The 16,645-nt window shown below is 39.1% G+C and overlaps 1 protein-coding gene across 1 annotated transcript; it reads right to left on the bottom strand.

Moving 5' to 3' along the window:
* Positions 1-51: 51 nt before the first annotated feature.
* Positions 52-16,131, bottom strand: LOC108600455. Its single transcript, XM_017988044.2, has 5 exons — positions 15,798-16,131; positions 10,413-11,048; positions 1,079-1,335; positions 607-1,025; positions 52-546 (listed from the first exon to the last, which is right to left on the bottom strand). The coding sequence occupies exons 2-5, from the start codon at positions 11,030-11,032 to the stop codon at positions 415-417; spliced, it is 1,428 nt and encodes a 475-aa protein (XP_017843533.1). The 5' UTR covers positions 11,033-11,048; positions 15,798-16,131; the 3' UTR covers positions 52-414.
* Between the last annotated feature and the right edge of the window lie 514 nt (positions 16,132-16,645).

Raw genomic sequence — 16,645 nt, 5'->3', positions numbered from 1 at the left:
TCGCATGCGCGCACAATCTTTGGCGGTTTTTTGAATTTAAAATTATGTTAATGAATACGAAAATGTATTTATTGTGACGCTACTTTTTCATATATATTATATACAAATACATGCAAATACTAGACACATACACGTAAATAGCAATGTTTAGGCTTACAGCTAAGGCATTCGTTTGTTTTTTTAATACATACATTTATGACACGTTCGCTTAAGTACTATGGTATATAAAACTTGTTTTTGTTTTTGTTTCTATGAACTACAGAGGCACTTGCATTTGGGAATGGCTTACAAGCAGGAGAGCGGCACGGCACGAAAAGAAACATAAATCTTTAAAATTAAACTAAAACTTGTATAAATTTCTAGTGTTAAAAAAATGCAGTTCTGTGTTGGCACGGTTGCAGCCCACTGTAAATCTTAGGGACAATTGGCGTTGGGGCCGTTTCGACACTTGAGCAACATGTTGAGCATCCCCTCCAGCTTGTTGGTGCGCGACTCTGTCTTGTAGAGATTCGTTTGCATGCGATTAACATCCTGTGATTGCTTCTCCTGCAATTGAAAGAACGGATTAATAGGGATAAGTTTTAAAGGAGCTTGGCATGAACTTACCAGCGTGCTGAGCCTGCTCTTAAGCGTGTCCACTACGCTGTAGGTGGCTTGCAGCGACTTTTGCAGCTCATTTGTATGCACACGCTCATTGGCCAGCGAGCGCTCGATCTTTTGCAGTCGCGTAGCCACCTCCGCATCTGTATCATCTATATCATTCTCCAAATCCCGCGCCTCAAAGGCATCATCTGCGTGTGAGGAAAGCTTGCGGCAGCTCTGCTGATCCGCCTGCAGCACAAAGCCTTGACGACAGCGGCAGTAATACGATCCCTGTGTATTGACACACTGCTGATCGCAGGGCTTCTCCGTATGACACTCGTTCACATCCTGTTCGCAGTAGCGACCTGTATAGCCCGCCGGACAGCTGCAAGTCTGCGGCGCCGTGCAATTGCCGCCATTCTGACAGCGCGTGGTGCAACTAGCTGCAATTTAAGCCAAGTTAGAATATATTTATATATCATTTGATTGTACTAACGTTTCATGCACGCATCGGAGCGTGGAGTTTCACGGCTCCAGCCGCTGCAGCAATCGTAAGTCATTTGCTGCGCCGGCTTGTGCTTGATGACATCCCTAAAGGCCTGCTCATGCACCACCTGCACCTTGGTACACATTTGGCCCGCAAACGTGGGCGGCTGACAAGGCGTGCTTACATGTTTCCAGGTGGGTCGCGTGTACACCTCCGTTGTCTTCACTGGCATCGTGATAGTGCGCTGCTGCACGCAAATGTGTCGTCTGTGGATTGAAGCAAAGAGTTTAGTTTAGTGTTTATTTTATTTTTAATAAAAGTGAAATTGTAGCTGGTGCCACTGAAATGGAAACTAACTTTTCCAGCTGCACAGACAGCAGCCAATTACTGTCATAATAAAAAGACTGGTCAACAGCTTTGAATGTTGACCAAGCGCCCATCTGTCGGCAATTGTCACAAATGTTTTTACCATTTTATTATGCGCTGTCTTCAAATTGTCAAACAACATGTCACGAAAAGCAAATTTAAATAAATTATGTTGCAACTGTTTAGTCTTTTGCTGAACTTTTAATGCAAGTCAACACTTTTATTAACTTACGCATGTCCATTCAATGACGTTTGCAATAAAAGCACAACAGTTTAGCATGCACAGACATGTTTACCGTTTATATCGAATTAAAGACGCCCACACCAGCTTTAACGTCTAGCCTGTGCGACCTTTCGTTAGGCACTGAAGCCTACCTGCATGCTCTCTCCCTTTTTCACACGCTCAGCTGCTGCGCTGCTTAGGCGATAAGGCAGCGACTCACCCACATCGTTGTGTGTGTGAGCTAGGCGATAGTTGAGCGAGAGAGAGTGCAGTTGACAAATCAAAACAGGAGCTGCGCTCATATCACTTGATCGCTCTCTGAGAAGTTTTTATGCATGCTGCTGCATGATGGAATATTCCATCACTCAAGTTAACTGTAAATGCCAATTTCAATAAACGTTTACTCTATTTTAAATGCTCTGGTACAGCTGCTGTGCAAGTTATAAATGTTTTGATATTACATTTATTTATTGCTGCCATCAATCCATCAATATTCAAATAAACTGTCCCTATCTAACGGTTTATATTTAAATGCCATTTAAAGCGCACAAAACTGTTTGGCAATGTGTGAAAATCATATTATGCTAAATTGCTTTGAGCACAGTGGCTGCCAAACTGTGCGCAACTGTAAACACACAGAAGAGACCTTTGCCCAGTTTTGCCGCCAGGGCTTCAAAACACATAAACGCTGATAATAAGCGGTTTTTGATATTTCGATTTTTGTGAATTGCCAAAAACAACAACAATAACAATATTGAAAAACCAAAAAAACACTACAACAAAAAATATAAATAAGCATAAAAGAAGCCAAGGTGCATCCATAAATTGCAAGTAGCGCGACTTGGCAAACAATTGCTGCTGCTGCTGTTGGTTGCCGGTTGCTGCTGCTGCTGCTGTTGGTTGCTGGTTGGTGTCGTAATTGGCAATGCGGGCCGCGCAAAAGCCAAAAACAATTGCAGGCGCGTGATGTGGTCAACAACTGAGTGACGGCTGTGAGTTTGGTACTTCAAGCTGATAACTGGGCTTGTAGCCTGTTGGCCTAAAGCAAAGCGCAGTCAACCAACGTGGCCAGCTTTGTTACCACGCTTTGTTTTTTTAGCTGCTTGTGTTTGTGACTTGGCCAGCATAATATAAAAAACAAAAGCGGCAGCATAAAGTGGCACAACGGGTCCTGGTCCTGTTGCAACAATTTCTTTAAGGTTGTGGCCACATGCATATTTATGCATTTGCAACTGCCTCAAACATAATTCTCACGTTATTTATGCGCAGTGCGCTGCTCTCGCCTTTTTTATTTAAGGGTGCCATGAGTAGAACAACAAAATGCGGAAGTTTACGCTGTAGCAAAACAAACTGTAAACTGTGCCAACCAAAAGTGCAACATGAAATGTTGTGCTCATTCCAAAAGATTCTTTCTCGTTTTTTTGTATATCTTTTTTGTTGCCGCATAAATCATTGGCACGGCGGATACGTTGGCAGCCCGCTGCGCCAGACAATGGTCTCAGTGTCTGTCTGTCTGTGTGTGTGTTTATATATATATGTAGATTGGCTTTGTTTAGAAACGTTTAGACTAAAATTAAATTTGAATTTTTAATTGCAGCATGCAGCAGCAGCAGCAGCAACACCTGTGGCATGCATAAAAGCTAAAGCAGCTGCTTGTCTTATGAATGTTAAGCGCAGTTTTTAAAACAATAAAACGCTGCCGACTACACAAGACTCTGTACATAGAACGTATACTTAATTTATTTGATGAATGCAATATATTATCTTATCCTACAACAGCTAAGCGCAGTTATTTTAAAGAGCTAAGCGCTGTACCTAAGGCGTATACGTTATTTAGCTGCAGAATGACTTTTCAAAATTATAAAAACATCAATCAAAATAAAGCGCATAATTTCTATCTTTTTTTTTTTGGTATTTTTAAAGTTGAAAGTGTGCAATGCAGGCCAATTAATCACATAATTTAAAACTGTTAAATTTCGAACAGCAAAATGCAGCCAAGCAAACGAAAGTTGAGTTCCAGCTGCGCTTGAACTTTAATTTATTGATTTACGATTTATTTTTATTGAACCAAAGCGGGAATTGATGGCTGAGTCAGTCTCCCAGAATTTCTTGGTCTACCAAGGGCCAAAAGGTGATACAAAGTGCGGGTGTTTTTATATGTGTGGGCTAATAAATGAACGAGCAGTGTGCTATATAAAAAAGCCTAACTAAGGCATTGCTTAATATATTTAAGCGCTTAACTTGTTAATTAAGAGGCTGTAAATTGCAACAATAGCATGGAATTGCTTAATCTTTAACTGAAGCTCTTAAGTTTGCTTTGTAGCTGATTGCTTAAGTTGTTTTTAATTAACATTTCTTTTGTTCCTGCGCTGCAAACAAAAGCAGCAACTTGCTTTTGGTATTTTAAACGCTTTAAATCATTTTTATTATAGCTGCAGTTTTCACGCACACAACGAACCCGTTTACAAAGAAAATGTAAAACTGTAAAAGCTTGAAAGTTGGCGACACTTAACAGCTGTAAATGACTTTAACTTTTGGCTTAGGCCAAAGTCGAAATATGCAAAACGCATTTCAAATAACAACAAATGTATATAAAACATAAAAATATTGTTGCTGTGCGCACATAAAAATGCATTTTATTACCAACATGCTCAACATGGTGAAAATGTTTACTCTTTTTTCTTTTTTGAGGCCAAACGCTGCTTGGGCTGTTGACCAGGCTCTAACTGTACTGACCATTTGAACTGCAAGCAGGCAGCCTAATCTGATTTGTTACATGAAATTAGAATCTAAATTGGCCAACAGACTTAGAACCAAAATGCATCATTAGGCTAAGCAACAACTCCCACTATGCAGTCATGCATATATATATATATAGCCTGGGTATATATATAACACGACGACGACAACGACAACGACGACGACAAGACCACGACTAGAACAACAACAAACAAGCTTTGCCTGCAATTTTTAGACTTGCTTCCTGGTGGTGCCACACAGCTGCTCCAGCTGCTGGTCCCAGAGACTGAGGCACGCTTTAGTTGGCGTTCAAATTGCTAAAAAAAAAAAGAGAAGCAAGCAAGCAACGCCTCGACGCACTGCATCCAGAATTTCTAATAATATTTTAGCCCAGGCAAGGCAAGTGCAGTCAACGTTGGCCAAGCTTTTAGTTTTTATATGTTTCTTTATTTTAGTTGCAACGCCAAAGAATTATTACAGCACTCAAGTGAGTTGAGCAATTTGCAACAAGTTGCAAGACTAATGCATGCGCTACTGCAGCAGCGCCATCTAGCGGCGTAGAAAATAACATACAAACTTTATATAAGATAATAATATAAATAAGTATGAAATAAAATTAATACAAAAGTTTAAGCTAACAATTAAAAATGTAAGTTTAGTTAGCATTGTGGCGCCATCTAGCGACAGTAAAATATAGGCTTATATAAAAACTTTAAAACTTTTTTATTTTTGCATTTCAAATGTAGCTCAAAGTTACTTGTGCAGCTAATGCAGCCATAAAGTCGCTTAGCCTAAGCGACGCTCTAAGAGCCATAATAAACACTGAGCACTAGAAATTTTCGCACAGTCATGCCGCCGACGTCAGTTCTAATTTGGCCGTAAATTTGTCTTGGCTCGCTGATTATGCAATAACGACTCTTCCGGCGAGTGAGCGAGCGAACGAGCGTTGGAAAAGTGAAATGAAAATTGCAGACAAACTGACTGTGAGCGCGCGAAAATTGAGTTAGCCAAGTCACCAGGCACAAGTGTTGCCGCAGGCCAAACACACAAAGAGATTCTATAGAGTTCACTGTACGCTGCTGCGTTGTGGCCACAACATAATCGCACGATAAGCGATCTTTGGGCCAACACGAGCTGTCAATGCGTTGCGCCCTACTAATGCAAGCGGGCAGCGCAGGCAAAGGCCTCAAAGCTTGTAACTGAAACTGGCTGTAAAGCATGATTAATGCCCCAAAAACTTGTTTAAACAACGAACAGCGCTGCCCAAAAGACGAAAGAAACGAAAATCCGATTAGTGAGTTGCAACGTGAGCTTTGGCAGAAGCTTCGCGCCGCTTCGCTCTGAATTAAAAACCAAAAGGGAAAGACACGATTTCCATTTTTATACGTTCCATAGAAACGGCTAACAAAAGGCGCACACACACACATACAGACTTACAGTTGCTGCTATAAATTGTTTACCAAATTAACATATTTCCAGCTGTTTGAGATTATTATCGAAAATCGCGTGTCGAACGATGAGTGAAATGGCTGCAGCTTAAGCTGCCAATCTCATTTCGAAAGCGATTCGTCTAGCGCTTGTCTAGGCTAGACGACAATTTACAGTTTGCTCAAGTAATTGTTGCACCCACATACATGTGTGTGTGTGTGCAAATGGGGCAAGTTTTCTAGTCATCTCATATGCAATTGCAACATAATTAAGTAAGCCAAATGGCGTGCCAGCCACGGCTGCTTATCTGTTGCTGCTACATGTGGCATGGAATTTTGTGCGTCATGTTCGTGTGTGGCGCGCAGTCGCAAACAGTTTTGTTTGTCTTTTGTATACAACACACATTCGCTCAATCGCTCGCTCGCTCGTTCGCTCGCTGCCCGCAAGACAAAAAGCAGTGCAGCGCCCCCCCCCAGCCCAACTGCTGAACAAGTTTACATGTAATATGTCTCAGCTGGCCAACTGTCTGTCCGTCTGTACGTCTCACTGTAGCTCAAGCCAGTGTCTTTGGCTGCTGGCAGCATTGCATTAACCCAATTTTCATTTTGAGATGCGTGATTTGCAAATTATTGTGCTGTCCGTCCGCCTGTCCGTCTTTCTGTTCCACTGTCTGCAACTTTTGTCTCAATTGTTTCGCTCTCTGTGTGGATTTTGTGATTTACTCACTTTTATTTCTTAGCCACACTAATTGCATTCAACTCGGACTGTCTGTCTGTCTGGCTTGCTGAGCAAACACTTGTTGCAGTCTAGGCCGTCTCTTATAATTGTTGCCCATTTGAGCTATAAATTGCATTGGCTGTCGCTGTGGCAACTTTGTTTAATTTTTATTGTTAACTCTCGTCTTGGCCTTTAGCTTTCATAAATTGCCCAATCTACAACTTCTTTAACTTGGCTAGAGCTTCAATTGTTTAAAAATTATACAGAAAGTATTTTTCATTTAAATTTAAACTACATTAATAAGTTGTCTGCTGACCATACAAATTGCAGCAAGGCTGAATACTTCTAAAACTTCTCATACTAAGCTCCAACTTTTTATTAGCAAAACCCATACCCAGTTGCCTCAAACGCGTAGGAAAACTATGAACGCAACACATTTTGCATACATGCCCACAATTTAGCAACTCGAGCATCCAGCATTTTGGCCAGATCCAATCAAAATCGCTTCTTACCGCACCTACCCACAATAGCGTTAAATTATTAATTAAGTTCTTAGACTATAATAACATACTAAGCAGCATCTAGTTAACTGTCGATTCGATGGCCTTAGTACCTAGCACTCAACACTTTTAGTTATTATATTAGTTTGTAAAATATTCATCTGTAAATAAATAATTTATTTTATTTATTTATAATTGCTGCGAAGACTTAAAATGTAAAATAAATAGATTTATTAGAATTTTAGTATTTTTAGGCTTAGAATTATTATTTAATCTATTAATTGACTTTAGCCAGCACCACACTGACTTTTACAACAATTAGTATTGAGCGTTGGATTAACATTGCCATTGTCATATATTTATTTTAATATAAACTGCGCTTTTATTTAAATTCAATTAATTTTTGTTACTTCAGTTTGCGCACATTCATTTAAGTTTTTTTTCGCCTTGCACAGATTTGTAAGAACATGAACATGAGCGCATTAAAATATAATTAATAAAAAAGTGATTGTTTTTTAAATGCGTTTTCCTGTTAATTTTCTTTCTTACCATGATTTGGCGCTCTACAATTTTCTGCCTTAATCTTTATCTGTTAAACTGCAACTTTCTTTTCGTTTCAGTTTCAGCATGCAATTCAATTAATATTGCTTAGCTCAGCTGAGTTGTCATTTGTTTGCTCACGTGTGCCTTAGCCAAAAACACCTACGAACAGTTGCTCGCTTGCTTACAAAGATTTCCCAGCATTGTGAAAAATCTGTGGAAAAACTCATTAAAGACGCTTGCTGGCTGGGCCAAGGTCTACCCTTGATGGCATGACTGGGGCTTGATAGATAAAAAATTAAAAGGCTAGACTTGTTAAAGGGGGGGGCGTTGGCATTAGGCACGTGTAGGCGTAAACACATTGAGCGCACAATACGTCACGTTGGCTACGCTCAACTCAACTCAACCCAGCCCGGAGTTAACGAATTTTCCATTTGCAAGCAGCCAGAGCCAGAGCCAGAGCCAGAGCCACGAGCCGCATCGAATCGAGGCTCGAGCTCGTAATTATTACAACAGGCATAAAGAACAAAGTCAGAGTCAGAGTCAGAGTTGCAACGCCTGCATTGAACGTTGACAAGCAATTTAGAGGCAACGAGTTTGCTTAGGGTCACACAATGTTGCATAAAGTGCACATAACTCTTGTTGTCGTTGTTTGATTTAAACAATTGTTTGTTGCAAATTGAAGTCAAGGCTCTGCTTTGTTGTGAGATTGCGCGATTAGTTTGTGAGACGCTGTGGCAAGTGGCCTTTCGATTTCGATTTCGATTTGCCTATAGCCCAACATAAGTTGCTTCAATTCAACACCTTTATAATTAAAACATTTGCCACACACAAAGTGACGCAACGACGGCGGCGCCGCCGCCGCAGTCTGCAAACTTCAATCAAACATCCATCAATTGTCAAAAGTCAAGACAGCAAAGCAACAATAACAAATTGCTGCCTAAAATTGAAATCATCAGCTTGCCATCTATATATATATTTATTTTTTTTTGAGCTAGTCAGCAAATAGTTTTTTATCTGCGATTCGTTGCATATGACGCTGATTAACGCGGCTGTTGCTGCTGCTGCTGCCGCCGCTGGCGCAAATTGCAATTGAAACGTTGCACTGTCCATTAAACAGACGTTGGCGTTGCTGCAACGTCGTCGTCGTGGCAGTCATTTACATACTTGCAACTTTAGCTGCTGCACGTGCAACGCTTGAGTAAATAGAAATAGAGGCAAGGCTGCGAACGTTATTGTTGCTGCTGCCACAGTGGTGAGCATTAAAAAATATAAAATATTTATAGCAAAATATTTTATGAAAAGGTAAAGCTAAAAATGCATTCAGGTTAAGTTGTTAAATTAATGTTGTTTGTGTATTAAAATAAAATAAAGTATTTATAGCAAAATATTTTATAAAAAGGTGAAGCTAAAAATCCATATAAGATTGAAATAGTTTGTTAAGTTCTCCTAAATAGGATAAGATATTCAACATCAAATATTAATTCAATAGCAATTTATTTTAAATCAATGCTACTTAAGCATTAAATTGACTTGCTTGATAACATATTCAATATAACAAAATATTTTATAAAAAGCTTAAAGGTGTAGCTAGAAAAATCCATTCAGCATTAAGTTGTTAAACTTGAGTAAATAGTTCGTTAAGTTCTTCTAAATAGGATAAGATATTCAATATAAAATATTTATACCAAAATATTATATAAAAAGGGAAAAGGTAAAGCTAAAAGTCCATTCAGTATTAATTGGTTTAGCTTGAGGATTTAAATGACTTTCTTGGAATAGTTCCCTTAAATAGACTAAAATATTCGATATACAATATTTAAAATAAAACAAAATATTTTATAAAAATTTAAAAGATAAAGCTAAAAATGCATTTAGCATAAAGTTGTTAAATCAATGCTGTTTAAGGCTTAAAATCAAATCTTGATATGTTCATTAAAGTTATTAAGTTCACCTAATTGGCATAAAATATTAAATTTACTTTAAAGCTTTATAAACAAAAATATATATAAAAATAAAATACAAATGCTAAGTGCACTTGGTACTGAATTTAAGTATATAAGGCATATTCATCTCTCACTTTTTTAACCACTGTGCCTAGGCAAATGTTTATGACTGATGATGTTTGTGGAACGTTTGCCTGCTGGCGCTTTTTGGCAGTTTCCGTTGTGGCTGCCTCATAAATCAAAAAAAGTGTCATAATTTGCAACAAAATAGCCGCAGCTACTAACAGCAACAGCAACAACTATAATTGGCAGACTAAATAATGTGCTTAAGATTGCGTATACGCAGCGTATTGCAATTGCTGTGCCCTTAAGTAGCGTCACATTAATACCAATTAGGCCAACAAACAGCAATGCAACTGGCAATTGAAAACTCGTTAAAGTTCATTACCTTAAAACGAGACAAGAGCAAGAGCCGCACAGCAATGACAACGACAAAGACTTGGACTTGGACTTGGAGTGTCTTGTTGGCTGCAGTTCAATGCCATTTGCTATCTAAGCTGAAGATCGCTGGCGCGTTTGTTACATTTAAGGAGCGCACTTGCACTTGATTTGCTGCAATTGTTGCACAATTGGCAGCCCAGGCCTTAACTACAAACATTTGAAGCGCGCGCATAAATTAATGCAGTTGACATTGAAGCCCAAGAGCTGCGGCGGCGACGGCGACGACCGTCAGACGTCATAAGTATATGTTTTTCTTATATTTTATAATTTATGTGCGGCAAGATAAGCCGCAGGTAAAGTCTACAGCCTTGAATGTTGACCTCTGTTAAATGCTATTAAGCAGAAATATTAATCATACGCCCCTTATAAAACAAATTTCTTACCTTTCCATCTCTTTGGCATCTGTGGGATAATGGCGACTGATTGTATTGCTATCCAAGCTATCCTCAGTGGTAATGCTGGGCGGTGCGCTGGTGGTGTAGCTATAGCCACGTCTAGCGGGCACGAGGGGGGGCACAGTGCCGCCGCCTAGCGAGCGACGATTGAGATTTGTGGGCGGCGCTGCTGTAGTTATGGCGGGCACATAGTCATAGCCACGCCCACGCCCGCTAACGCCTATAAACTCCACATCCTGTGTATTATCCTGACCCTTGCCCGCATAGGGTGAAACAGGCGGCGGTGGCGGACCAAAGGTATTCGTATAAATGTTATACGTATTGTAGTCCCATTCGCCTGCTCGGGCGCTGCTCGAGTGATGACGTCGGTTAAGCTGCTTGTTGTTGTAAGGATTATGTGGCGGCTGCACGCGTCGCAGTCGCGTCGAAGGCGCCAGCGTTGCACCCGGCAGCAGTTCCGCATCTGATTTAACACTATGCCGATGATGAGCTGGCGCATGATGACGCTGACGCTGCTGACGATGTAGATGATGCGAGTTGGTGTTGTTCAACCTAAGCGCTGTTGCCGTTGTGGCAAGCAGCAGCAGCAGCCAAAGCAGTCGCGTCATTTCTGTCAACTGTAAGCTGCAAAGATTTTAAAGTAAAGTCATGACTTTAGTTAAGTTCAAATCAAGTTTTGTTCTGTTGCATTCACTTTCGCTCAAGCGTTAACAAATTCATAGTCGCTTAGCACGCGTACGCAACGCTTAAAGTAAATGTAAGCAACAAGACGGATGCAAGCCTGACTGACTGACTGACTGACGCTGACTCTTTATCCCTGTCCATCTCAGCTTGGCTCATTAACAATTCCTTTGTCTCAATGCACTGCCTGTCCATTGACTTTAATTTAAAGCTAGCATATATATTAAGTAGTGCAGGCAGTCAAGACAGCTGCATGCTCTGCAAAAAATTATATTAAACTAATTTGTAAGACGTAGTGTCGTATACTTAATTTTTAGTTAGAAGTACTGCAGCTAAATATTGAAATTATTATTGATAAATAAATAGGCAGCAAGCAATGCTCTGGCTGTCATAATTTTTTATTTATAAATAATTTGTTTATTGATGCAGAAAACTTCCGCTACAGCCATTTGGACTGACTGTTTAAACAAACTCTTAAGCTAAAGGGCTACACAGAAGTGGCCAGGAACGCAGGCAAGCTGGCCCATTGGCGTTTTCATGGTCGAGTGGGCAACACTTTTGATCAGCAGCGTGAGTGAGAGTGAAGGGGCAGCCAACAAAGGCAATTTGTACAACATGACGCGTTTGCCTGTAGTATGCCGAATCTCTTGTGTCGTATAAATCAAACAAAACGTAAGTCTAAAAAATACAAAAAAAGGCGTTAACAGTTAAGTGAACCTGGCAGCAGGCTGAACTCGCAATAAATTGAAATGAACCAAAGCCGGAAGTGTTTAAATTTTTTGTTCAGCTCAAAATATGCATATTTATTTTTTGGGGCATATATTAATTTAATGATTCGTGACGCCTTTTGTGGCAAGCATTTGTCAAGCAATAAAACTATAATTATTTGTAATTGTTCAATGAGCTTATTAATATTCATGCGCTACACAATTTAAATTTATGTTAGGCGCTAATTTTCAATTGCTTTCAATTATTAACAAGCTGACAGCCAAATGAAAGCTCAACAATTGCTAATTAAAAATTGCTGCATATGAAGGGTTTTCTTTATTAAAAAACTGTTGCTGCAGCAGCTTGTGGCAACATCAGGTGCGGCCTTAAGCCGCTTAGTAAGTGAAACCCTGTCGACCAGCCAGACAAGCCTGCCAGCCCAGAGCTCAGTTGTCATAACTTTGAAAGTTCCACGAAATACACAAAATATTATAAAATTTAAAATAAAGGTTGACCGAGCGAGCGCCGCTTAATCAAAGCTGCAGACGCATACAAAAAAAAAATATGAACACAAAAATATTGCCAAAACCATTTCCATTGAAATCTAAGTTTGAATTTGCGTTGACAACTTTGCCTTGACCTTGTGCGCTTTGCCAAATTTGGTCAGTCCTCAGATAAATCAATCCACGATGCCCACAGCCACACACACACATAATCCACTAAATATACACTATATAGTATATAAAAAGCGCCGGCAACGCTAATATTTTGATATATTTCTAATTAATAGCGCTGGCATTGGCTTATAAATCAAGTTTGGGCTGCAGCTTAGCCCGAATTTAAATGAATGCGAGTGAGAGGGTGTGGGTGAGCGTTTGTGGCATGAGGAAATTAGTGCGTGTGTTAAATGTTATTGATTTGTTTTCCCAGCGCATAAATCAGCCACCAGCTCCAAGTCATAGATATAGATATATAGCCGAAGAATCAACAGCAACAGCAACAGGGAAGCGGCATTCGTCTCAGCATGAGAATGTCAACTTTATTTTTGTCAGACTAACAACAACAACAACAACCACTGTGGGTGTCCATAGACGGTGTGTGTGTGTGTGTCCATGTGTGTGTGTTGTACATGTGCTGACCCAGACATGAGCTATGGCCAATGAATCACAAAAGATGCGAGCAGCAGAAGTTGTACACATATATATATGTATAACTGAAAGCCACAGACATATAGTATATACCACATGAGCTGTTGATGGAATACAGTGAAGCCTTTTTGATTGTCATGCGCTCAAAAGTTTAAGCTCAAGCAATTCAACTGAAGCAAGTTCGACTGCATTTGAACTGAGTAATTTAAGAATTAATTGATTAATGGTATATGTAAATTTATTATGCCTGCAATCATTATAAAATCTACTATTTATAATACATTTTTTTTTTATTTTTTTATAATGCTAACTAATTAATTTTGATACATTTTTTTAGCTGTAGCTCTAAGCATTAAAATATAAAAATCAAACCAAGCACATTTTACTTATAATTCTAATTTTTATTTTAATTTATTTTAGTAATTCTTTGAATTTCTATGCAACTGCAATTTGAAACTATTTTGCGTTTTAAATTTCTTTCCACTGAACAATCAGCTATGAAAATCTTAGACTTGATTGTTTTAGCTAAACAATGTAAACACAAATTTACATAAATTAATTAATAATTGATCACATCTTGGCACATTATTCTTCTCTACAATCCTATGCTGCTATCATTTCCTGCTTCTCCACACAGTTTTACCCACTGTATCTAATAGTTTTTTTGGTTTATATATATCTTCGCTACATGTCAGTTTAGCCAGTTGATATTATTTTTTATTTTGTGCTTGTCTTGTGTGTTTTTTTTTTTTTTGTGGCATGGCAGTGAGAAATGTTTCGTAGAATGCGCTTAGCTAAGATTTTTATTAATAAAAAGTTGAGCATTTTCAACATTAATCATGAGACGCTGGCAAGCAAAATGCAATTGCTTAATTATATAGTGGGTACCAAATAAACTCAACCTGTTTAAACACACACATACACACTCAGCATAAGTGTGCGTATACGTATTTTATGCAGCATTTGTTGGCGTAATTTAAAGTAACAGCTACTCAGCTTGGCCATTTAAATGTTAATTAAATTCTCGACTGCCTTTCCCTCAGATTTAAAGACTTCAGCTTAAGAGTGTAGAGGAGAGACATATCTTTTTGCTTTTTATATTTTGTATTTATGCAATGCAAACAGCTGCGTTTTTATTTATGTTTTTGTGTAATCGCAGCAACTGCAACTGCAACATGTTTGGGCCGCGCCTCTCAAGTTCTTATAAAGAGATAAACTAAAAGCTTAACGCCGCCAACAACAGGCAACAAATGGAAATATTTGGTAACACACACACGCACACACACGCACTGGCAAACGCACATTTGTAATTAATTTTGTTGCGATGAGCTGTAAAATGTTTTAGATCTCAAACAATTGACAGCCTGTGTACGCTTTGTTTAAATTTTTCAATTGTTGTTGTATTTTCAGTTCAATAACCCATTGAAAACCAAACAGCAGCTGTTTGTTTTATATTTTGCAAAAAAAAAATATATATATACATATATATGTGATCTTATCTGACAGCTAATCAAACAGATCTTCCTTAAGCTTGAGACAGTTATTTCATTTTATTAAGCCATAAGGCTCTTATCAACTACACATGTTACCTCATTTATTTAATTTATTTATTGACATTTATTGACATGTTACAGTTTTTTATTTACACTTTGTTGTTTCAATTAAACGGAATGTGTTTGAAGTTTTCACATGTTCGAGCTTTGGACAGACAGTTTGACATTTTGGCCAACAATGACAACAAGTGGCCAAAACTAAACAACATAACGAGACTTCAACTTCAGACCCTAACAAGTTCAAACTTCAAGAGTATGCAAAACAAAGCTGTGCACAGCCGACAGTCGCGAACGCTGTACGCAGTACGCAGCAACTTTTGCTGCACTAAAAGACTGCTACGCTTTGCTTTTTACAGAGTCTGGCTAACATGTATGGCTGTCGCTGTTTGCTAATTGCTTTTGCAGCTGTAAATGGGCGTGGCTCGAACGCCCACGCATAATATATAGACATAGACAGTTGCAGTTGCAGTTGCCTGCAGTTTGCAGTTAAACTCGAAACTCTTTTGCTTAGTCTCTGACCCAGAGCCACAGTCCTCGAAAAGACATAAACCTCGTTTACCGTTAGCTGCGTAATTCATGCAAATGACTTTTGCTTAATTAACAACAACAAGAGTAACAGCAACAGAAAATTAATGACTCGTGTTTGCAGTTTACAAAAAGCAAAAATTTATACACCAGCCAGTCAGTCATATATAATATTATAAACATATTTTGATTATGTTATACTATATATTATTGTTGTTGCTGTTCGCTGACAAGCGCTGTCAACAGTCACGATTATAAAGCTGAGCGATCGTGACATTGTCACAATTTTACATTTTTGCTATATCTATATGGCAACGGAAGCTTATTTTAGGATCTACGGGTTAACAATAAAACAGACACTTTTGGTCATTTCCTTGCACGTCATTAAAAACACATTCGAGTGTTGTTGGCCATAAGGAAGCCTAAACAACGTAATTAGTAGTTAATGATTAACGAGGTGTTGGCTCAAATATTTGTGGAATTCAATGACAATTTAATGCAGCATATGATTGCAGCTTACGCTAATTGCAATTGAACTTTAAGCTTATTTGCATATTTAATTTATAATTTATAAACGCTTAAGCTAAGCAAATCAGTTTGCAAGAACTCAGGCTAACAATGGCCATAATCCTATGCAAATTATTAGTTGAAATCTGTTTTTGATTAAGACGAATGTACGAGGAAATGTCGCACACTCAGTTGGCATATAAATAATTGAATTTAATTATAATTAGCATGCATTTGCATTTACTACTTACATGGCAGCGGCCTCAAGTCCAAGCGAGTTGTGTATGCTGCCAAGACAATGGACCCGGCAATATAAATCACAAGCACACAATTATGTCAAAAATCACAAACAATAAATTGCAGCGAATTTATTTATAACAATAAGCAGCAGTGCAATAAATCACTTAAGAGTATTTTTCAATTAATTTTTGGCTACAGATAACTTGCTAATAAGCTCCAATTGCCGTTTGCTAAAACAAATAATTTCGTTGATCTCGCACACTCACACACAATATTTATTTTTTAGCCGCGGCACGAACACAGCAGTCAACTGAACGCAACAAAGTTCCGAGACTCACTGAACTTGCCGTATGAGCAATGTGAGCAGGAGACCGAACGTTTTCAAAGCGACGCTTGAGCCGACGACGACGACAGCGACACGATCGTGCGCCACGAACAAAGGTGTGAGCGCAAGCAGCAGCGAGAGTGCGTGTCTTCGTTGGCTGCAGCTGAGCAGCGAACAGAGCGCAGCAGCTGAGATGCGTCGACGCTGCTGTCTGTGGGAGCGTAAGCAACAGAGCGAGAGTGCGTGCCAGGCTGCTGCCTGCGTTTGACTGCGTTGGCTGCAGCAGAGAAGAGAGCAAAGCGCAGCAGCTGTGCTGCGTCGACGCTGCTGTCTTTGTTTTTGTTTCAATGCGTAATGAACGTTGCTGCTGCTTCTGCTTCTGCTGCAGCCCCCGCAAGCTAAACTAGAAACATTTTTAGCTGCTGCTCTTGTTGTGGCTGCTGCTGTTGTTGTTATTGCTGCGCCTTATGGTTTTTACGTTTAGAGCTCTGGCTGCCTTCTTTGCTAGTTGTTAAGTTAAATATTTGTCTTATG

This window comes from Drosophila busckii, chromosome 3L, assembly GCF_011750605.1.
Source record: "Drosophila busckii strain San Diego stock center, stock number 13000-0081.31 chromosome 3L, ASM1175060v1, whole genome shotgun sequence".
Taxonomy (NCBI): Eukaryota; Metazoa; Arthropoda; class Insecta; order Diptera; family Drosophilidae; genus Drosophila; species Drosophila busckii.
This window is presented reverse-complemented; position numbering and strand designations above follow the sequence as displayed.